The sequence below is a fragment of the Ovis aries genome, chromosome 16, assembly GCF_016772045.2.
Source record: "Ovis aries strain OAR_USU_Benz2616 breed Rambouillet chromosome 16, ARS-UI_Ramb_v3.0, whole genome shotgun sequence".
NCBI lineage: Eukaryota > Metazoa > Chordata > Mammalia > Artiodactyla > Bovidae > Ovis > Ovis aries.
In genome coordinates this window covers 8,233,028-8,257,525 of record NC_056069.1, presented here as the reverse complement: position 1 = coordinate 8,257,525, position 24,498 = coordinate 8,233,028, and the positions used below count along the sequence as shown (strand labels likewise).

At 43.5% G+C, this 24,498-nt stretch overlaps 1 protein-coding gene across 1 annotated transcript; it reads left to right on the top strand.

Moving 5' to 3' along the window:
• The first annotated feature begins 13,751 nt into the window (after nucleotides 1-13,751).
• LOC101113624 (ATP synthase subunit f, mitochondrial) lies at nucleotides 13,752-14,030 on the top strand. The gene has a single exon (XM_004016889.5). The coding sequence runs from the start codon at nucleotides 13,764-13,766 to the stop codon at nucleotides 14,028-14,030; it is 267 nt and encodes an 88-aa protein (XP_004016938.3). The 5' UTR covers nucleotides 13,752-13,763.
• Nucleotides 14,031-24,498: the final 10,468 nt, after the last annotated feature.

Genomic DNA, 24,498 nt, shown 5'->3' with positions numbered 1-24,498 from the left:
CTCCTAGCAATCTTGATTCTAGCTTGTGATTACCGATTGTCATAAAAGTCTCCTCTCAAGAGTCACATTATTCAGATAAGGGAACCCTTAAAACATACCCCTTGAGTAGTAGTGTGTGTGTGTACTTAGTCACTCAGTTGTGTCTGAATCTGTGACCCCATGGACTAGCCCAGCAAGTTCCTCTGTCCATGAGGATTCTCCAGGCAAGTGTACTGGAGTGGGTTGCCATGCCCTCCTCCAGGGGATCTTCCCAACCCAGGGACTGAACCCAGGTCTCCCGCATTGCAGGCAGATTCTTTACCATCTGAGCCACCAGGGAAGCTCATAAGTATAGGGTGAGACTCAAACCCAGGTCTGCTGTTTTGACCTTAGTACCTGCTGTAAAGAATTTCAGGCCCTGGCAGGCTGGAGGACAAATGATTCTGATCTGGTTGATCTTTTGGCTGTTATCCCTATTTGCTGGCTGCCATCCACTGCTTTTGAATCAAACTTACTTTCAGTTGGATCTAAACCAGGGTTATACTAATAAAGAGATAGACATCGATTATGAACTGAGGATTCTTAGGATTAATCTTTTTTTTTTTTTTAAGTTTTTTTTATTTGGCTGCCTCAGGTTTTAGTTGCAGAATGTGAGATCTTTTTCTTTTGTAGTTACGGCATACAAACTCTTGGTTGTGGCATATGGGATCTAGTTCCCTGAGCAGGGATGGAACCTGGGCCCCCTGCATTGAAAGTGTGGAGTCTTAGCCACTGGACCACCAGGGAAGTCCCAGGATTAAAAACCTTGTTGAAATAACTGAACTAGAGTACATTTGTGTCATTATAACCCTGTGTGTAAGGACAGAAAGCTACATTCTAAAAATTGGAAACACATTTAAAATTTAGAAACAGGCCAAAGGTCACTAAAGGTTGGGTCTGATTTCTCTCCCTCATTTTGTTCTCTATTACATAACACTCGATTTGTGCTTTAGCAACTCCATACCACCACCCCCACACACACCTTTAAGATACATATGTCACATTATGGGGAGAGAAGTCAACAGAATTAACAACAGTTTTTAGTCTTCCCAAAATAACAGTTAAAAAAAAAGCTTCTATTCACATAAATTTTCATCACCCCAGTCAGCACAGTCTTGAATGCCATCTTTGCAGCAAGTTCTGGGAATGCAGGCACAGTCGGCAAAGAAAACAGTATCACATCTCCAGCCTGAACACTTTGGGCACTGTAAAACTCTTATTATGTTTAGAAGCATAACTGTTAAAATGTCATGTTGCGGGAAAAAAAACAGCCATTTGGATTTTTAAAATATTAAGAAAAACTGTCCAAGAGGAATATTGCAGTTGTTTGTTAAAGATTGTACATATTTGGGCGAGAGAATTTGTGCTTTGAGAAGAGTACTGCCTCGTACTGACACACTGCATAAACAAGCAGGGTCCGTTATGAGCTTATACATTTAATACATGAGGAAGAGAACTGATATTCGGTAATTCGGCAGCTGGCAACAAAGATCTGTTTATACTTCTAGTCTTCTGTTGCCAACACCTCGTTAGATAACATCCAACTCCTGGGAAACGCTTCTATTTCTACCTTCCATGAGGACTGTACAAAAGGCAAAGTATGATCTGTTTAATGTATTTTATTTCTGATAAGTCTTTTACCTTGGGGCCAGCAATATCTTGTATCTACCACCATGATTTTAGAGTAATCCCCTTTACTAGATTGTAAAGTGATCAGGGTAATATACAGTGTTAAGTCATCATAGGAAAACACTGTGGAAGGCGTCTCAAGAGGAGAGTGGTGGACGATTGGCAAGGAAATGCCAAAGGTTAAATAAACAAAAATCTTTGAAAGTCAAAACATTCAGAATTTTTTGATTTTACCAAATTTCCAAAGAAATGCAAGAATTGTTCATCAAGATTTTTTCCTTTGTTAATCTTGGCAAATCTGGCTTTATTTGCTTCTTAGCTAGAGAACTCACCTAGTTTAAATATACAAACTACTGGAAATGATAGAATTGCTTAATTGTGAATGTGAACATCTTTAGGAAGATTTCTAAGTGTGAGTCAATTTATATGACTGAAATGTAAGGATAGCAACTCTAAGAACTCGTTAAAACATTAATTACAAGTTTTCATCTTTACCTGATTCATCTGAACAATCCCCACAGTCGTTTCTTGTGTCACACACCTTGTCCATGTATGTCCAAGTCTTCTGATTGGGGAACATGAATATTAAGTTTTGTGGGAGACTGCTGGGCATTTGGCCTATGTAGACAATGGCATTATTTCTAATAGAAGCATTCGTTCACTGGTAATGTTTTAATTGTAATTCTGTACTTTAGATATGAGTTGCTGGTGATTGCTTTTTAATTTGCCTTGTCTATGCACTGCAGTCCAGCTAGCCATTATGGAGCAGGGAAGGGGGCAAGCAAGTAGTGAGGTCCCCACATAAGAAGCCCAGCCCTGTGAAGCTGTTTGACACTGTCAGTGTGACAAGTCTGGAGGATTTATAAGACAAGTACTGGATGTTAAGGTACGCATCTGTGACTGTGAACTTCAGGCTCTCTGCATTTTGCTTCTTGAAAGTTTTTACAGTTGGACTAGGTTAATAGTTAAGAGGCAGGTAACACCCCTGTGTGTGTATCCCTTAATCTATGAGATGCTTGGCACTGTGATCGTGGCTAGTCTCACTTGAATTGCTAACAATATTTGTCAGCCCAACCCAACCTCATTTAACACTGGATAAAATGTTTGCCCCTATAGCCTCGTGTCCCTAAATATGGCAGAAACTCCTTGAAGAGAGAAACCACATCTGCGGAAGCTTCAGCATTGGTCAAACCTGGATTGGAACCCTGGCTTGTCGGTTTACCAAGCTGTATAATCTTGGGCCAGTCACCTAACTTCCCCCAAGTCTCTGTTGTTCATGGTTATAACAGCAAACACCTTGCAAGTTGGTTGACAGGAATGAAATATTGTGCTGAGTGTCCAGAGCCATGGTTGGTGTGCGGCACGTGGACTCACTCCTTGTTAGCCACATCAGGAGACTCACTCATTCTGGAAGTACATGAGGGATAAATCTGCTCTGGCTGGTTGTGTGGATTATGCTCCATCACCTCGCGGGGAGACTTACAGGTTTTACAGGTATCCCGAGGGTGATCCCAGGACTGATCGCAGCAGCCAGCGATCCAAGCACAAGGAATGACAAGCAGGAAATGCGGAGATGCTGCTTGGTGGGAGGCCAGCATTACTCTACCACAGCAAAGCACGCAAACACAAAGGGGAAACAGGTCTTCGTCTTGGGGTAGAGTCTCCATTTGGGGGCATGGCGTAAATCAGCCAGCTATGGTCTGTGTTTACCTCAGTGTGAAAGGCAGGAGACAGGATTTAGGACCTTCAGTGTGTGCTCTGAGTTGTACTGGTGCTTTTCCTGTCTACAGCATCTCATTCAATCTCTGAGCAACAGGCTTTTGATGAATGGGTGTTGCTCCCTGGACTGTAAAAATGAAGCTTTAAGGTGAAGCAACAGGGCCAGTGAGGTGGAGTGACTTCTGAGGCTTATGCTGAGGTCAGGGGAACTACCTAATTTCACACTCAGGTCTTCTGGTTCCCCACCCAGGGCTGTGCCAGTGTTTTTTCCCAAAACTGGCCTTCAGGCTACCTACCTGAGAATCACAGAAGGCAGTGCAGATTCCTGGGCTCCCCCCGCCTGAGGCCTATAGGATCTCCAGAGGGTGGGACAGGGGGTCTGTATATTTTCTGAGCACCTCAGGTCACTCTTAAAACACACCAAAGTTTGGTACAACCCTGTGCCAAAGATGAAACGCAAACCTTGATCTTGGTTTCAAGCATTCCAAAGGACACTGCTTGCTGGCTTCTGGCCTGAGCAGGCCTGGGAGAGCGGGAGAGGCAAGCTGCCTGGCTGGTTTTACGGGCACACCATGAAGAGAAAAAGAGTGCTCAGACTGCTCTTGATCTCTCAGAGCTCAGCAGCACTGCTTTGCGCAAACAGGGAGACAGACACAGCCTTGATGTTTCTGAGGCGACTCATCGGCCAGAGTCCCTAGCATCTCTGCACCTTCTTCAGGTCACCCCCACCTTGTGGGTCAACAGTGTGTTGAGAGAGACAGAGTGGCATCTTTTCATGGAAACCACTCCTGGACTCCAAGGCTTTTTCTGTCCCTCTGACAAGTGTAAACATTATTTTATTTCTAACACCGAGAAGAGCTTCAGAGTCAACTGTCCTGTCATGTGGCTGTGAATAGTCACACTATTGGTGGAGAAACCCCAGCTTAAAGAATCTAAGGGAGTGGTGAAAGCAGGGGCTCAGACACAATGAGACCACCACGGTTTCTTGCTGCCCCGCAGAGCTCCGCTGAAGACCCTCCCTCTGCTAGATCACAAACACCACAGTTCCTGCTCCTGGGGTCCGTGTTCCTTCATCCTTCCCACAGCAGCTACAGCCTTTAAAATGTTCTCATTCTTTGAAAACCCCACTCTGGGACTCTATCTTCAGCCTACAATTAGATATATAGAAGACAGTTCTATGTAAAAAGATTTTTTTACCTAGTGTAATTTGTAATAGGTGATGCCAAATGCTAAACAATGCTGAAATACTTCAGTAATTTTCAATCTTGAACATCTGTTTACTAAAAGTGATCAAATAAGCTACTCACTTTCATATGTAGTTGGTTCTCAACTGTGCAAAATAATCATAGAGGAACACAAAACATAAAAACAAAGGCCAGGGTGCTATCAGTGGCCGTTTCCAGATGGTGACTCATTTGTTCGTCAGTCATTCCTTCAGCAAATATTTACAGGACGTCTGTGTCAGGCAGTGTGTTAGGCTACTCAGATAAACGATGAACAAGACTGCTGTTGTCTGCCCTCAGGGAGCTGACAGTCTAAACAGTGTGATTTTTAGCAGAGACGTTTGTGTCAGAATCACCAGGGGCTGCTTTTTAAAAAATTATATCACAAACTTCACTCCGAAGATGGTGGTTTTCTCTCTGGGATGGGGTTAGAGCATAATATGCTTTTTTTGAAAGCTCGCTTTGTTTCTCTGGCTTCCCTGGTGGCTCAGCTGGTAAAGAATCCGCCTGCAATGCAAGAGACCTGGGTTCGATCCCTGGGTTGGGAAGATCCCCTGGAGAAGGGAAAGGCTACCCATTTCAGTATTCTGGCCTGGAGAATTCCATGGACTGTACAGTCCATGGGGTTGCAAAGAGTCGGATACGACTGAGCGACTTTCACTTTCACTTTGTTACTCTGAAACCCAGACAGGAGAATGCTCTTCTAAAAAAGAGGCCTCTAATCTTTTATCATTGTATAATATATCCCTTCAGGAACAAAACAAATAAATCAAATTGAAACTACATTCCTATAAAATATATAAACATTTATGTATGCACACAACAAGGTCCTACTGTATAGCCCAGGGAACTATATTCAATATCCTGTGATAAACTGTAATGGAAAAGAATATATTAAAAAAGAATATGTGTATATATATAATATATATATACATAACTGAATCACTTTACTATGCAGCAGACATTAACACACCATTATAAATCAACTATACTTCAATTAAAAAAAATTTCAAACAAATTTATGTGTAAATTCTACACCTGTACTGGTCTGCTAGTATATCATGTATGTTGTAAAATATTGTCCAAGACTGAAATTCTAGAAGACTAAAATTAAATATACTATATAAAAATAAAAGTCCTAATATTTTCTTCCCTGAACCTACTGGAGCCTCTTGTAAGTCCCATGGGGTTCATTTAGAAATTACTCTTCTATTCAAAAGAATAATGAGGCTGTGAATGGCAAACAAAAAAGCTACTTTTAAGAAGTTCTTTTTTATTTCGTACCACAGCCTCAAGGGTGTTTAAAAGGCTAATGCAAATGCTAATCATTAAAATAGAATTAGGTATTCAAATAGACCTCAAACATTAAAATGGAATTAGAACAAAGCATGTCTCTATTTCCTCAGTGGCTAACATGTAATTGGAAATCATTTCATTGCAGGTCAGCAGACATGAGGAAAGTTTATGGGGTCTCTGGGTCCTAAAATCATCTTAACTAAGCCCTAACAACAAAGAAAGTGGGAGAAGGAAGTGTGCAGACTCAAAGATGAACAGAGGGGCTTGCTCAGGGCTTGGGGGTCTGCAGCCTGCAGTGAATTGAGGCCAGGCTGTAGCTGCGGATCCTGAGTAATGGCTGGGCCTGACTGAGGCGCCCAGAGGACAGTAAGAGCCTGCACAGCACTTCCTGACTTACTGCGAACCCATCTGATGCAATGGCAACTTCCGTACTGGAGAGGGCAGCAGAGAGCAAGGAATGGGCCTTCGATGCTCTCAGAAAGCTTAATCAACTACCATCACCCTTACTTCCTCAGGAGAGGCCTGGACAGGAAGGACCGGAAGGACCAAGAGATATTCACATCCATCCCCGGCTACTCAAGGATAACTGGCCAGGACATTTCAAAGTGTTTGGAAGTCAACCTCTAGCCACTTGGCCCTGCCATGGTGATTGTTTTCCATTAGTAAGCAGGAAGTGGATAGTTTAAGCACCTTCACGTAAGCTGTCTCATTCACCATCAGAGTGATCCTGTGAGGTAAGGGGGTTGTAAGGGGCTTTCATAGATGAGGAAACAGATGCCTAAAGATGTGAACACTTGAGATGTGAGCCTTCCAGAGCCAGTTAGTGACAGAGTTGGACTTGGACCTCAGCCTCCTAAAAGCAAACAGAGTTTAACTTTTCCTGCTAAATTCTCCTTTCTCAGGGTTGGTCAATTGCTCAAAGACCTGTAGATTCTCTATGAGGAATTTGAATTTCTGTTTTCATAGTGATGATAATCTGTCACAGCTGTTATACACAGATTCTGACTCCTCCGGATGACTGCACTTGAGCAGTGATATGTACCATCAGAGTGCTTGTGTTTCTGTTTCGATTTGTTTCTCTTTGAGCTTATATCAAGTGAAATCCAACTGACTTCTTGATATACTCTGTCACTGAGATTTCTTGCCACAGGCGGAGCACAGAAATGTGGGAGAACTGAATCATCTCAGGACACACGAAACACAGGCGTGTCAGACTGAAAACGAGTGTGCCTCATAATGTTCATGTTTACATTTCCAGCAGATGTGCACTGTGGTCTCCATCTTTGAAAATATCAATTTCCAACGATTCAATTAACACTAATGTCGGTAGTCAGTGTGCCTTGAAGAGTGGCTCTGTTCTGGAGTGCAGCAATAATTGGATTAGTTGTCCATTAAATGCAGATGAATATCTTCAAATCAAAGAGAAAACTTTTCAGAGTTATCAAGTGACATCTGCACTGCTCGCTTACAAAGTGTTGGTTAAGTGGTAGTTTTCCGGCTCCTGAATTACAAAGGCTGACATGTATTAAAACTGCTGTTTTGTGTGCAAACAGATGTTCTTGGGAGTTATATTTTCCAACTTACATTATAGGAAAAGACTAACTATGACCGTGTGTGCATGCTCATTTGCTTCAGCCGTGTCTGACTCTTTCCGACCCAGTGGACAGGAGCCTGCCAGGCCTCTCTGTCCATGGGATTCTCCAGGTGAGAATACTGGAGTGGGCTGCCGTTTCCTTCTCCAGGGACCTTCACGACCCAGGGATTGAACCCATGTCTCTTACGTCTCCTGCACTGGCAGGCAGGTTCTTTAACACTAGTGCCACCTGGGAAGCCCAAATATATGGCCAGATCTGAGCTAACATTTTTCTAGTATTAGCTGCAAATTGGCAGTTTAGTTTCTGTAAGATAGTGTCATCTACTCACCTATCACATTAAATTAATATCAATTTGAATTTCATTAGCTTTATGATATTTGATCTCAACTTTGCTCTGCAATTTATATATTAACCTATAAACATGGAGTTTATACATTTTAGGGCTGTACATATAGAAAAAACATTATATTAAAAATTAAAATAATAGCTTGGGTCTGTAATAATTTCCCAAGAATGTGAAGGGTTCCGTTCATCACCTGGTTTGAGGAACTGAGAAAGCTCTCTTATTCCCTTCCCACTCCAGGATGGCTCGCCTCTGAGCAGGGCCCACAGATTCCGTTTCTTCCTCTTTCTTCTTCCCTAACATCACCCCCAAGTCTTACTGTAATTCTATACTGAGCTCCTGGACCCAACAGGGGGACTCCTCTTCTTGGGAAAAAATGTGATATCTTAATCTAGTTCAATCACCTCATTTTATACATGGAAAAACTGGGGCCTCAATGGATAAAATAGCTCCAGTTCAAGGTCACTCGAGACTGCAGCTGGCTCTCCCGACGCTCAGCACAGAGAACAGATCCACAGAAAAAGGACGGGGCGCAGCTGCCATTGTGCTGCCTGCTCGTTTCCTGTCCCGACTGAGAGGTGAACTCGCCCGCCAGCAGGCCGCAGGCCAGTGGGGTGCACCAACTCCCAGACTGAGACGCCTGCTTCTCTGAGCCGAGGCTACAGGGCACAGTGACTGCACTAGGGATCAGCAACCTGACCCTGGACTTGGATTTGGTCTCAGCTTCCACTTCTGTAAAAATATTCAGGGTTTTGATAGAATTTCAGGGTCTCCCAATATTCCCTGAAGATAAGAATCCCTTGGAGTGTTTCTTAAAAACCTACATTCCTGGGCCCCAAACCAGGTTTGGAATATCTAGGGGGAGATGCCTATTAACTTGCACTTAACAAGGGCCTCAGCTCATTGCTATCATCAGGAAAACACAGGGCTTGCTGAGCACCGGGGCCTCTGCTGGCTGGTCATTTCCGAGTCATCAAAAAGCCCCAGATGCATTGTGAGCATGGCTCTGAGAGGAAGAACCTGGAATCAGCATCAGCAGTTCGCTCCTAGCAGTACTTCAGTGAGTCAGCAAGGCTCCAAGGGACTGGGGAAACAGGATGGGTGAGTTTCAATCAGAGGAACTAATCAAGAGAGGACAAGGGCAGGCCTTCAAGGAGAGACAGAGGCGGCTGTGGGAGGCAGCAGTGTGGTTGTTTGGGGTTCAACACGTCGGGGAGGTCTGGGCCTGGAGTGGAGCCGTCTCACTTCTTTCATGGATCTGAGCGCCGCCAGCTCTGTGGCTCTGTTTCAGAAGATCAATGTCCAGTATGGCCCATGGATGAGAGGTGGTCCTGCTTCAGAGGAACCGGCTGAGTTTCCCCCAGGGAGTAATCCTGACCCTACAAGAGGCTGAGTGCCATTTTCTGTCTTAATGGGCAGTGACACCATCTAATCAGGAACAGACACGCAGAGATGAAGGGTGTAAATAAGTTACTCTGACACTTGTTAGAACCTGGTGTGTGCTTAGTCGTGTCTGACTCTTGGTGACCCCATGGACTGCAGCCCACCAGGCTATTCTCCGGGCAAGAATACTAGAGTGGATTGCCATTTGCTATTCTAGGGTATCTCCCCGGCCCAGGGACTGAACCCATGTCTCTTGTGTCTCCTGCACTGGCAGGTGGATTTTTTAACTACTAGACCAATTAGAACAATAGGGAAGACTTATTGTGAGAATATTTCAAGAGAAGAGAGAAACTAAGCTCCAGATACAGCAATGGCAACTGGGTATTTATGGCCAACAAGCAGAAGGAGGGGGTCAGTGGATGAAAAGTTACTAGGAGGAAGTTGATCAAGGGTAGAGGGACTCTTGATAAACTGGATTCTTGCTAAAGAAGGCCAAGGCAATTACCTATCAAGAGTGGGAGATTCTCACTAAACTGGCTTAGGAGGAACTGTGCCAAGACTGGGCCCAGCAGGCCAAGGTCAAGGGCACAGGCCAAGGTCAAGTCAAGAAGAGGGTGGAGAGTAAATCAGCGGGTAAAATACTGACCAGCTTAAACTGACTTTGCTCCTGAAAGAGGTTGATTGATTCATCAAACCTTGAGTTATTTTTGAGACTGCATTACATACGTGCTAAATGAGAACCCAGGTCTCAGGATGAACCCAGAACCAACAATCTTCAGAATATGGAACTCAAAGAATAGAAATGCTTCTACCAGAGCCCTTTACAAAGTGAGAAGTCCTCCAATAGAGAAAATCTGGCTTCCAGAAGCACCAGTAGCATATAAGGACTGATATCAGACTAACCAATCAGCTTTCCAAGTTTGAAATTCCCCTAACCCTTTCATTTTGCCTGAACCCCGGCTCAGAGACACAGATTTGAGCTGGGTTCCTTGCCTCCTTGTCAGCTGACCTTGAACTAAAACCTTTTCTCAAAAGCGAATGCCACGGCTTCTACACGCATCAGGAAGTGAGCTCGCGCTCAGTTACAGGAGGAGCTGATTAAGGTTTGTCAGGAAAGAAGTCTGTTAGAGGCTGAGAATGGCCAGGCTGAGCTAAGCTAACAAAACCCAGTGGGAATCTGAATTTGTCAGGCTGAAGCAGCTGGCTGCGAGGAAGACTCATCCTCAGGTGAATATGAAGGACTGAACCAGGGCTTGTTTTGCTTGGCAGATAGTGTTGATAATAATAAAATAGTACTAGTATAGCTCTGATTGATTATGTACTATGTGCCAGTAATGTTACACTCATTTTTGGAAATCTTTAGAAAAACCCTCAAAGAAGATGTGATTATTCTAAATGTACAGGTGATGGAACAGGCTCAGAAAAAATGTTGTTCAAATCAGGAGCTGAATCCAGGTCAGAATGATTCTAAAACTCCAATTATTCCCACTATGGTGTGAACCTTATATATATAGTCATTTGAAGAGATAACAGATTTGTAAAGTGAATGAATAAGTGAACACATGAAGTCTACTCAAGCCTAAACTAGGTTTCCTGATAAAAGGACTCATCTCTCTCAAATCTCGAGAACTGTATGAGCCTCTTATCCACACTGACTGCCCCTCTCCGTCACTGTTTCACTGCCTCACCTTCCATAATGTTAAAACAAAAAAAAAGTGATTAAGATGCACAACAGGGAGGGTCAACTGGCTGCAAGCCTGGATTCTTGGTGGGCAGCCTACCGCACGGCAACGCTGGGGATGGAGGAGGTCTGATGGCCACCACGCAGGTGTGGCCGTGTTGGTATCCTGGGGTCACTAACTTGCTTTTGCCCAGTTTTCACGAAAGGCCACTGATAAAGGTGGTGAAAGGAGAGGAAGACTCGTGACTTAGGTGTGGAGAAGCGTCGCTCCACAGCCTGCCATCTGTGGTGATGTCATCTGTTCCCAGAAATGCACTGTTGATGTGAATACTCGCAAATGGCTGGAAATATTAACAGCTAATCCAAACCATCAGAATGGTTGGCTCCAACTCTAACGAAGAAGGATAAACAAAATCTTTCTAAACTAGGGAATAGCTTTGGATTATTTTTCTTTGCTTTTCCAACTCATCAGAGATAAGCTTTCATCACCAGAATGTTTTATTAATATTTTTCTAATTGGTTTTATTATTTTGTTATTTTGTTAATCAAGCTAATTACAAGCATAGCATCTTTGTATCTGTATTACTGTTTGGTTTCTTTCAAACCATGTTGACATTTCAGCTGTCTTCGAACCAACTTTTTTCTTTCTTTCTTTTGATGAAATGGGTCGTGTCTTATTGGCTTCTTTGAAGGTTGGCTGCCTTTTTAGGGACATTTTAATCATACTGATGGGTGTGCTTATGAAATGTATAGTGAGGACAGATTCATAGGAGGCTGGAGTGGAGAAGAAGGAAATAATTATCTGCCTAGTGTAAAATGTGTACTTGAAATGTTCTGTGTAAGCTGCCAACTATTAAAGGTCACGAAATAATCGTGTGAGCTATTTAGGAGAACACAGTTGTTTTGTGTGTCTGGTCTCAGCCTATGGATAGTGATGTTCTCAGTGAAAAATGTCTGGGGGTGCTCACCCTGGCAGCTCCTACTTCTTGTGAGACCCCCATAGACATTTCCCCAACCAATGTTTTTGGTTGCGGAATGGCCCTGCCCTTGGGTTCCTATTATAGTTGCAAATTGTATCTCAGCAACAACTGATTGCATTAGGGAGCTTTGAAAAGATGAGTGTTATGATTCAGAAGTCCTGGAGGGTACAGAGCGCACCTGGGGTCACACAGTGGGGTTGGGTGTGGAGCAGTGAGACTCAGGGCTCTGCCTTTACTGGGCTGGAAGGTGGAGTGCCTAGGGTTTCACAAGTTCACTTTATTGGTGAATTCCAAAGCTAGTGTGAGAATATAACCTAGTTCTTAGTATTATTTAGGGCGTCCCTGGTGGCTGAGTGGTAAAGAATCCACCTGCCAATGCAGGAGATGCAGGTTTGATCCCTGGGTCGGGAAGATCCCCTGGAGAAGGAAATGGCAACCTACTCTAGCATTCTTGCCTGGAAAATCTCATGGACAGAGGAGCCTGGCGGGCTACAGTCCATGGGGTCGAAGAACAGTCAGACATAATTTAGCGACTAAACAACAAGTGGTATTATTTTAAATGAACACTTGTAGTTGTATCTTGCTTCAAAGAAGGCATTACCCATTTCATCAAATCTAACCTAAGGTGCTTTTGAGATTGATGGTTTCTCCATCCTGCTGGAATGCAGTCAATGGAAAATTTCTTGTGACTACATCATGACATCATGGAGAAGGAAATGGCAACCCAATCCAGTACTCTTGCCTGGAAAATCCCATGGACGGGGGAGCCTGGCGGGCTGCAGTCCATGGGGTCGCAAAGAGTTGGACACGATTGAGTGACTTCACTATCTTTCTTTACATCGTGACTGCCACCTGGCGGACATTGTTGTATGATACATTGACTGCATCCTGTTTTCCCAGATGGATGCTAATTTTAGAGGTAAAAATGAGGGGGAAAAAAAAGAATGTACTTTAAAATTGTTGAAACAGGGTATATTTGCATAAAACATATTAGTGGCTATTTTTTTACATAAAATTTTCATATTAGATCCTCAAATAATGACTCTGGTCTTAAAAAATATGGCTTGATTTATTAAACCCCAGTAGCTGCACAATGTTGATGGAATGTCACTATTGCACAAAGGAGGTGACAGCTGCCAGTACAGCCTCACAGAAGCTGTGCTTATTGCCTGCTGCTGCTGCTGCTAAGTGACTTCAGTTGTGTCCGACTCTGCGACCCCACAGACGGCAGCCCACCAGGCTCCCCCGTCCCTGGGATTCTCCAGCCAAGAACACTGGAGTGGGTGCCTTTCACCTGTTGAGAGAAAAGGCTCTGACATCAGTATATAATTTAGTCCTGATCATCTTCCTTTTTTTCCCTCTGTCTCTCTTTCCTTTCAGAAAATATAGATAGAAAGTTATTCACAGTCAACTTCTCTTTCAAATAAAACAGTTAATAGCAGACCTCATGAGATAGTTGTGGGTGCTTTTGGTCCCTCGGTGTGCCAAGGGACAGTCCTCAGTGCATTTCTCCTGTGAACATACACACACGCTGGCTCCTACCGGAGGCCTGGTTCCTTTACTGTTTACTAGCTGTGTGCGTCTTGCGTTTCTCTGGGTGTCAGTTTCCTTGACTGTCTGATGGATACACTCAGCCGTCCTCCCAGCTCTGAGGGACTCCTACGTGAAGCCAAGGAGGTGATGTGCAGATGCAGTTTGGATCTGTTAAAAGCTTTCCGCAAAAGTATAATGAAAATGACTGAAAAAATTCTTGGAGAGTGTTTTGGCAAGTGCCTGAGGTGGTAGAAACAAAACTCCTCAATTTAATTTTTTTTTACTTTTAAAATAATTTTGGAACAAAATCCAAGGGAACTCGGCCAACTTTCTGGTTTAAAAATGATGACAGAGGACTCCAAGATGGCGTCAGTCGTGCCACTGAAGGAGGAGAAGCTCCTGGAAGTCGAACTAGGGGAGCTGCCGAGCTGGATACTGATGCGCGATTTCACCCCTTCAGGCATCGCTGGAGCGTTTCAAAGAGGTTACTACCGGTATTACAACGAGTACGTGAACGTGAAGAGAGGGAGCATCGCCAGGCTCTCTCTGGTGCTGGCGGCCTACGTGGTTTTCAACTACCGCCGTTCTCACAAGGAGCTCAAACACGAGCGGCCACGCAAGTACCACTGAAGAGGGCGCACTCTGCGTTCCTGACCATCAGCTTTGCCCGGCAGCCCTGAATCCTTTCATATCCTAATGGAGAATTAACACCCAGTAAACAATGACTGGTTAAAAAAAAAAAAAAAAAAGATGACAAACTGTTACCCTGTGGGATGGCCGTTGGCCCACTGGCTTTCCAGTCCTGCTAGGCGGGCAGAGCCCAGGTTGCGGGGAAGCCCACCCAAGAGCAGCCTCAACTTTCTCTCGGGTGGCAGGCACGTGGGGACTCCCTGACATAAACCCCTTTCTTCAGGCAGCCAAGCTTCAGAGCCCTCGTGGTCTCCAAAATGAGCCCTTGAGGCTGTGGGAAGCTTGTGACTCAGGGACGCAGTGGGGAGCAGACCCGGGCCCCTCAAAGCGGGAGAACTCTTCCAGGGCTTCCTCCCTTGGGGATTCCTCTCTCCGTCTCCTCTGGATGGCCCCAAATTGGAATAATCTTCCCCAGGTCCAGACTATTTGTCTGACAGAAGGATTATAAGTGTGTGTGACCCTGGCACCGAGTGATGTAGAAAATCTGACCTCCGGGACCTGTGAGCTGCAAAAAATCTTCAGTCATGATCACGGAAAGTCGTTTTTAGCAGCAATGAAAATCATGGCTGCTTTCTATCACTGGTAACTAGGTTAGCCTATTTTAGGGCAAAAACTTAATTGGAGACAATATGTGTTTATGCATATAGTTAGCTTTATTAAAATGTCTTTATAATGAAACTATTATATAATGTGTGTATACAGGTGTGTGTGTCATGTTCATACATCAATATAAGCATATTGACATTTATGGGAAGTTTTGATTACTGGAAGTGACTGGCAGTGGATGTACCTGAGCCATTCTCGTGCAGAATCTTCAGTTCCTGGGAACCCCAAGGACCTAAGTATGACCCAGGCAGCTGATTTAACACCCACCAGCTTGGTTACTCAGGATTTACCTGCAGCTGCCCTCCAGGTAAAGTTGTCCAGGAGCCAGAGTTTGGAAAACCCCTATTGATACTTTAGGTGCCTTGAAGCCATTGGCTGAAACACAGAGAAGGTATCACTGGGTGGCTCCGGGATGTGACCCAAATGTTCTTGTTTTGCAGAGCTATTTTATTTATTTTCCAAAAAATTAGAAATGTCACTTTTTTTACGACTCAGATCTGAAGGCATTTCCTTTGCAGTGGAGGAAGGAGAGACTTCGTCACCTGTAAGAGAAGGAACAGGCTTGACTATTCTGATGCACAGTGATTTATTGGGGTTACAGAACATACTGGAGTGAAGCGAGAGTTCTCTGAGGGACAGCTGAGCTGAGGCTCTGCCATCTTGCCTCATTAAAGACTGCGTTGTGAATGCTTGTGAAAGAGAGGGAGAGAGGAGGGAAGGAGGAAAGGAGGAAATTGGCAGGTCCAAGCTTTTAGGAAGCAGGTGTCAGGTTCAACAAGAATCATTTAGTCCTACTAAAGATAATCTAGAAGGATCTTTTTGGGGAAAGTATATTGTTTCTTAATATGTAGGAATTCTAAGCCAAACACAAATTGTGTCCTCTCCAGGCAGTTAGACATGTCTGGGCAGATGGATGAATTATAGGAGCCATGTTGTTCAGGGTGGAGGCTCTTCTCTGGGAAGGTTAGTGGAAGAGGTTCAGACAGCGAGGGATGGAGAGAGAGCAAGCTGAATGCGTCTGATCCTGGCTCCTGGGCTGGTCCTCTGAAATCTGAAATCATACCCAGGCCTTAGAGAGAGGGGAGGGGTGGGGAGGGTGAGCAAATGCAACCAGGACTAAAGGAGCTGGGTTTGAGCTTTTAAAATTGAAGTACAGTTGATTTACAATGTTGTTTTAGTTTTAGGTATACAGCTGAGTGATTCAGTTATTCATCTATGTGTATTCTTCAGATTCTTTTCCATTGTAAGTTATTACAGGATGTTGAATATAGTTCCCCGTGCTATATAGTAGGTCCGTGTTATTTATTTTATATATAGTAGTTTATATTTGTTAATCCTAAACTTCTAATTTATCCCTACCCTGCTACCCTCTCTGGTAACCATAAGTTTGTTTTCTATGTCTGTGAGTCTATTTTAGTTTTGTCTATAGATTAATTTGCATTACTTTTTAGATTCTGCATATAAGTGATATCATATGATATCTGTCTCTTTTTTACTTACTTCACTTAATATGATAATCTCTAGGCCCATCCATGTTGCCTCAAATGGCATTATTCCATTTTTAAATGACTGAGAAATATGATCCTGTATATATATCAATCACATCTTCTTTCTCCATTCATCTGTTAATGGACATTTAGGTTGCTTCCAAGTCTTGGTCACTGTAAATAGTGCTGCTATGAACATGGGGTGCATGTATCTTTTTGAGTTAGAGTTCTCATCTTATCTGGATAAGATGCTCAGGAGTTGGATTGCTGAATCATATGGTAGCTCTATTTTTTAGTTTTTTAATGAACCTCCATACTGTTCTCCATAGGAGGCTGCACCAGGTTACATTCCCATCAACAGTATAGGAAGGTTCTCTTTTCTCCATACCTTCTTCAGCATTGGTTATGTGTAAACTTTTTCATGACGGCTCTTCTGACTGTTATGAGGTTAGGGTTATCATGGTTTTGATTTGCATTTTTCTAATAATTGGGCTTCCCTCGTAGCTCAGCTGGTAAAGAATCTGCCTGCAATGCAGGAGATCCCAGTTCAAATCCTGGGTCGGGAAGATCCGCTGGAGAAGGGGTAGGCTACCCAGTATTCTTGGGCTTCCCTGGTGGCTCAGCTCGTAAAGAATCCACCTGCAATGTGGGAGACCTGGGTCCAATCCCTGGGTTGGGAAGATCCCCTGGAGAAGGGAATGGCTACCCACTCCAGTATTCTGGCCTGAAAAATTTGTCCATGGGGGTGGCAAAGGGTCAACACAACTGAGTGACTTTCACTTTTCACTTTCTAATAATTAGCAGTCATGCCTTTTCATGTGCCTATTGGCTGGCTGTATGTCTTCTTTGTATGTTTTCTAGACTGAGGTTTTTTGTTTTCTGTTTTTTTGTTTTTTTTTTTTAGCTGTATAAGCTGTTTGCGTGTTGTTGGTATATAAGGAACTGTTTTTGTGAAGTTTTTAGTGTTCAGATGGCAAAGTGGGACAGAGTCTGGGAGAGGGATTTTCTCCTTGTTTCCTTACACCTGTTAAAAAGTTCAGCATCAAAAATCAACTGTGGTTAAACAGAAAAGGAATGGACTGAAAAGCCATCATTTCACAGAAATACCAGGAAGCTTGAAAGGCAGGCTGGTGGAAGGCTGGAATAAGGGAGACCAGGCATCTGTAAGCCCATAGCGATGTCTTGCCATTGAGGATATGGCTGTGACACTTTGTACAGAATCTGCTTCTCCCAGAAACTGGACATTGCTGTGCTCACTGCTGCCGCTGCTATGGACTCCACTGTTCTTAGTGCTTTGTGTCAACAGACACCAATTAAAAAAATCTGGAGTGGGAGCATCTGATTGGTTAAACCTTCATCACATACTTGCATTTTAGCAGCAAGGGAGGCTGGGTAAAGGAGTAGCTGGGCTTTCTGGCTTCTTTAAAGGGAAGTGATTTGAGGCATTGTTTTAGGAGTGCACCTGCTGCTGCTTTATTGCTTACGCCAAAGCCTTTGACTGTGTGAGTGAGTGAGTGACTGTGTAGATCACAACCAACTGGAAAATTCTTCAAGAGATGGGAATACCAGGCCACTTTATCTGCCTCCTGAGAAATCTATATGCAGATCAAGAAGCAACAGTTAGAACCAGACATGGAACAACAGACTGGTGCCAAATTGGGAAAGGAGTATGTCAAGGCTGTATATTGTCACCCTGCTTATTTAACTTATATGCAGAGTACATCCTGAGAAATGCTGGGCTGGAAGAAGCACAAGCTGGAATCAAGACTGCCGGAAGAAATATCAACAACCTCAGATATGCAGATGACACCACCCTTATGGCAGAAAATGAGGAAGAACTGAACAGCCTCTTGATGAAAGTGAAAGAGGAGAGTGAAAAAGCTGGCTTAAAGCTCAACATTCAGAAAACTAAGATCATGGTATCTGGTCCCATCACGTTATGGCAAATAGAAGGGGAAACAATGGAAACAGTGAGAGACTGTATTTTGGGGGGCTCCAAAATCACTGCATATTTTGACAGCAGCCATGAAATTAAAAGACACTTGCTCCTTGGAAGAAAAGCTATGACCAACTTAGACAGCATATTAAAAACCAAAGACGTTACTTTGCCGACAAAGGTCTGTCTAGTCAAAGCTATGGTTTTTCCAGTAGTCATGTATGGATGTGAGAGTTGGACTATAAAGAAAGCTGAGCGCTGAAGAGTTGGTGCTTTTGAACTGTAGTGTTGGAGAAGACTCTTGAAAGTCCTGTGGACAGCAAGGAGATCCAACCAGTCCATCCTAAAGGAAATCAGTCCTGAATGTTCATTAGAAGGGGAAGCTGAAACTCCAATACCTGATGCGAAGAAATGACTCCATGGAAAAGCTCCTGATGCTGGGAAAGATTGAAGGCAGGAGGAGAAGGGGAGGACAAAGGATGAGATGGTTGGATGGCATCACTGACTCAATGCACATGAGTTTGGGTAGCTTCCAGGAGTTGGTGATGGACAGGGAAGCCTGCCATGCTGCAGTCCATGGGGTTCCAAAGAGTTGGGCACAACTGAGTGGCTGGATGACTTCAGGAGCACCAGGGAATGGGTGAATTTATACAGGAAATAAAATGTGCCTGGTCTGGAAAAGTTAGCATAAAGCCAAAGATAATGACAAACTGATTGTCAGAATAAATTTGTTTTAAGATGAATCAACCAGTTATCTATTTACTTACGTTTATGTACAAAAGAAAAGTTCTAAGACAATTTGTTTTTTAACAAATATCAATTGTTTGAATGACATGCATACATGCCATTACACACTTGTCCAAACCCATAGAGTGTATAACACCAGAGGTGAACCCTGATGTGAACCATGGACTTTGAGGGATTAAAGTATGCCTCATATTTTAATCATCCTTTGTAGCAAGGGTTCCGCTCTGGTGGGGATATTGATAAGGGTGCATGTGAGGGAACAATGATATATGGGAAATCTCTGTATCTTTGCTTAATTTTGCTGTCAATCTAAAACTGCCCTAAAAACTTAAGTTCTTAAAAAGTAAAAAGTAGGGACTTCCCTGGTGGCACAGTGGATAAGAATCTGCCTGCCAGTGCAGGGGACATAATTTCAATTCCTGGTCCGGGAAGATCCCACATGCTGTGGAGCAAGGAGCAACTAAGCCGGTGTGCCACAACTACCGGCCCACGCCCTAGAGCCTGTGAGTCCCGGCTACAGAGCCCACGAGCCCCGGAGCCTGTGCCCCGCAGCAAGAGAAGCCACCACAATGAGACGCCTGGGCCCCGCAATGAAGAGCAGCCTCCACTCTCTGCGCAAAGCCTGCACAAAGCAAAGAAGAGCTGGCACAACCAAAAATAAATTTGTTTTAAACATTAAGAAATATATACCTTTCCTTAGTATATAAAGTACTTTTCACATAAGAAAAAGGACAATAGCCTAACAGAAAAGTGGGACAAATGAACACTGAAATACCAGAGGCTTAGCTTGTGAAAAGTTGCCCTATCTTGCTTGCAATTAAAGAATTGCAAATTAAAGTGGGAACGAGCCACCCCTTAAAATCATTAGGATGAAGATTAAAAAGCTAGAAACCCTGGAGGGATGATGAACAGTCTTCACCTACTTAAAGATCATGACGGTATTCTCCTACGTTTTCCTCCAAAGATTTGTATTTAGGTTTAGATCTATAATCCATCTCTAGATAGCTTTTTAGTAAGATGTGAGATCTGAAATTAAATTTTTTCTCACAGTGATATTTAATGACCCAGGGCTGTTTACTGGAAAAAAAATTTTTTCTCCACTGAGTCTCAGTGGTGTCTTTGTGTAAATTAATTGGCACATATGTATACATCTGTTTCTAGATTCTCTATTCTGTTCCATGGGTTTATTTGCTTTGTCAACACCTGTCTTAATCACTGTAGCTTTAGAGTATGTCTTGAGATTGGGTAATTTAATTCTTCTACATTGTTCTTCAAGTTTTGACCATCCATTTCCATATGCTGATATTAATCAAAGTGTGTTTTTAAAAATAGTCATCAGTGATTCTTGTTGGTTTCTTGTCCAGTCTCTCAACCAGAATGTTTAGAATTGTACATTGAAGATTGAATTTAAGTCTACCATTTTGCTATTTGTTTTCTATTTGTCCCACCTATTCTTTGTTCCCATATTTTTCATTTCCTGCCCTTTTGAATCAATCAAGTGTATTTTTAAAATTATCATCCCGCTTTATCTTCTCTGTTAGCTTTTCAGTTCTGTTTTATTCTTTTGCTTATCTGCTGGTCAGGCCTCGCCAAAGTGCATTTCGTATATATTGTGTTTGTTCCTCTTTCTCCTGCACGGAGAAGCCAGTGCTTCTCCCCATTCAGCCCAGGTGCTCCACAAGATGCTGACTCTCAGTTGAATGGGTATGACTGGTGGGTACTAGGGTAAGCTGTCTCCCTGACCAGTTCAGAGACAAGCACGTGCCCTAACTGCAGTGAATGAGGCTAGAGGAGAGGTTTCCTGGAAGCTTCTGGGGACATTCTTCCTCACTCAGTTGGAAGGGGTATGGGACACCTCTTTCTCCCAATGGGCTGGACAGAAACTAGGAAGCATATAGTCCCTGTTACTGGAAGACACACCGTGATACCTAGGGCAACCAGACAGAGGATAAAGCTGGACTGCAGCCAGCAGAGTGCAGAGTCTGAAGAAATCTGGGTCTTACTTGACACACTGCTGAGCTGCTCTAAACCAGCCTTGAGTGTGCCTAACTCTGGGCTTCCTCCCATGTGAACAAACACATTCGCTTGTTTATTTAAGCCATCTTAGGTGGATCTTTCTTCCTTTTAATTAACTTTTATGGGAGTATATTTGCTTCACGGTGTTGTGTTAGTGTCTGCTATACAGCACAGCGGATCAGCCGCACACAGGCACATATCCTCTCCTTTCTGGACTTCCTTCGCATTGAGGTCGCCACAGGGCATTAAGATATATCCTCATTGTGAGAATAAATATTCTCTGTGCTCTAGAGTATATTCTCACTGTGCTGTGCTCAGTCGCCTCAGCTGTGTTTGACTCATTGTGACCTCATGGACTGTAGCCCACCAGGCTCCTCTGTCCGTGGGATTCTCCAGGGAAGAATACTGGAGTGGGTTGCCATTTCCTTCTCCAGGGGATCTTCCCGGCCCAGAGATCAAACTCAAGTCTCTTGCTTTGCAGGTGGATTCTTTACCCTCTGAGCTACCTGGGAAGCCCATAGTCTCATTAGTTACCGGTTTTATACATAGTATCAATAGTGTTGTCTTATTTTACAGCTAGAAACATCCTAATAACAGATGGAAGAAGTATACATTACTTCTGTATTCAGAAAAATAATTAAAGTCAAGGTTTTAAAATGTCTAAGTACTAGAGATCTGACATTTGCTTCCTAAAGCCACAGAAAGAATTTTCTTCCCCCAGTTCTTTCCTGCTAGACAATGGGTTTTGTCATCTACTATATCATAGTGGTTTGTGGTTGGTTAATCTGTATAACACTGAGAGCCATGAGTCACTGTAACAGTGACCCCAGCAGTCAGCACAAAGCTTGACGTTTGTGCTAAGCTGTAAAGCAATAGTGGTTGATCTATTTGATTTGTCCCCAAGTAGGAAGTGACTTCGTAGTAGGAGGAGGAGGAGGAGGCTATGTGGGAGAAGGAAATGGCAACCCACTCCAGTGTGCTTGCCTGGAGAATCCCAGGGATGGCGGAGTCTGGTGGGCTGCCGTCTATGGGGTCGCACAGAGTTGGACACGACTGAAGCAACTTAGCAGCAGCAGCAGGAGGCTACGTGAAAGCTGACCAAGGACACCGTGCTCTCTTGGAGAGGGCCCCATAACATCTCATCAGCATAGGCAGGGCAGCATTATCCCTAAAAGAAGAACCATGCAACAGCACAGAGTGGTTTATTTTCTAAAGAGGGCGGTCAAGCCAAACTCTGGCTTGGTTGGGTAGATGGGCTCTTCTTTAAATATGGATGCTCTGGGGACTTCCCCGGTGGTTCAGTGGTTAAGACTCCACCTACCAATGCAGGGGGTGAGGGTTCAACCCCAGGTCAGGGAGCTAAGATCCCACTTCTTGTGGACAAAAACCCAAAACATAAAACAGAAGCAATATTGTAACAAATTCAATAAACACTTTTAAAATGGTCCATGTCAAAAAAAATCTTTCAAAAAAATACTGACCCCCTGTTCCTGACACAGATGAGGAGGCCTCTGCGAAAGGGACTCACTGAGGCAGAGGTGTATGCAATTGACTTACTTATCAGCCTCCTTGGAAGAGGAGCAAACACCATCACAGCAAGTAAGAGGAGAGAGTTTTCATACAGGCATGCACCAGGGAGGAGGGGTTACCTGGCCCTGTGGATGAGCCCTGTGAGTTGGCATGGGTTCAGGAGGCCAGGGCTTCAGTCAGTGCCTATGTCTCCAAGGAAATCCTAGAACACAAAAATAACAAGGTAAGCTCTTTGGTATTTCTGGGTGTCAACTTCTGTCTTGGGTGTTCAGGACTCCTTTTTATCCAAAAGGTAAGCAAGATAAGTAAGCAGTTATGAGGCATCAGATGTGGGCTCTGTCTTTCAGAAATGCAGGTTAGCAAAGGATGTTGAGTCATAACCAATAGCTTGCTGAATGACAAGGTGAATTACTCATAAAAGGTAAGATTAGGGTTTCAAAATTTTTTATTTTGTCACATAGCTTTAAAAGGGAGCATGTTAATCTTTACCAAAAATCAGAGCAGGTACCAACAGGCCAGAAAGGATAAGCTAGGTTCTTTATAAACAAAGATGGCGATGTGAGAGGCAAATATTAGGATGTGGTTTGAAATATACTGGTTCCACCAGCCAAGAGCTAATCTCCCTTAGAGCACTGGTTCTGAGCTTTGACTATACATTAAAATCACCTGGAAAGCTATATGTTCCCATAAGGCATCCTAGACTGAAAAATAAGACTCTCTGGGGTTTGGAGTGGGGCAGGCCTCAGTGTTTTCTAAATCTCTCTAGATGATTCCATCATGAGAATTGAGAACCAGCTTCCCTTGGAATGGAAGTTTCTGCCATCACTCTAAGTTTCTGGGCCCTCTGCTTCCTCTCAGAATGCAGGACTTTCTGTTGTGTCAGTAGGAGCTCTGATGCTTTGACACAGCGGAGCAAGTGGCATACGGGAAACTCAGTAATAGACATATTCAAGACTCGAGGGGCTTCCCTGGTGGGATGAGAGGACGAGATGGTTGGATAGCATCACCAACTCAATGGATATGAGTTTGAGCAAATTCCAGGAGATAGTGAAGGACAGGGAAGCCTGGCGTGCTGCAGTCTGTGGGGTCGCAAAGAATTGGACATGATGTAGCGACTCAAAAGCAACAACAAGCCTTGAACATACCTCAGTTAGTACATGACATTTTTTCATTGAGGCATAGTTAATTTACAATGTTGTGTTAATTTCTGCTGTACATCAAAGTGATTCAGTTATATATTCTTTTTTATATTTTTTATATTTTTATACATTCTTTTTTATATTCTTCTCCAACCATCTCTTATATCCTCCTGCATTGGCAGGCAGGCTCTTTACCACTAACACCACCTGGGAAGCCCTTGTCATAGGATATTGAATATAATTTTCTGTGCTATACAGTAGGGCCTATTGTTTATCCATCCTGTATATAATAGTTTGCCTCTGCTAACCCCAGCCTCCCAATCCTTCCCTCCCACAGCTCCCTCCCCTTGGCAAGCACAAGTCTGATCTCTATGTTCCTGAGTCTGTTTCATAGATAGGTTCATTTGGGTCATATTTCAGATTCCACATATAAGTGATATAGTACGATGTTTTGTTCTCTTTCTGAATTGCTTCACTGTGATAATCTCGACTTGCATCCATGTTGCTGCAAATAGCATTATTTCATTATTTTTTTTCTATCTGAATCGTGTCCCACTGTCTATATGTAGCACATCTTTATCCATTTAGCTGAGTGCATGACACTCTGAACTTGTGTGGAATGAGGGGAGATGAGTTTCAGCGAAGCCATACTTGCCTGCTATGCAGAGTCACTGTGTAAGATCTGCAGGACAGGGCAGGGCCCTGGGTCTATGCTGGTCTCCACCGCATCCTTGGGGCCCAGCCCAAGTCAGCAGAGAGCGTGGGCGCGATACGTGTGTGTTGAGGGGGATTGAATGGCTGTTTCAGGGGGACATTTCTTGTTTCAAACATTAAACCTTTTGGAGGAGAGATGGTGAACATAAAATCACTGAGCACCAAGAAGCTATTTAAGATACTTTTCATAAATTGATTCTGGGATATGAATACATTTGACTATCCTCAGGGAA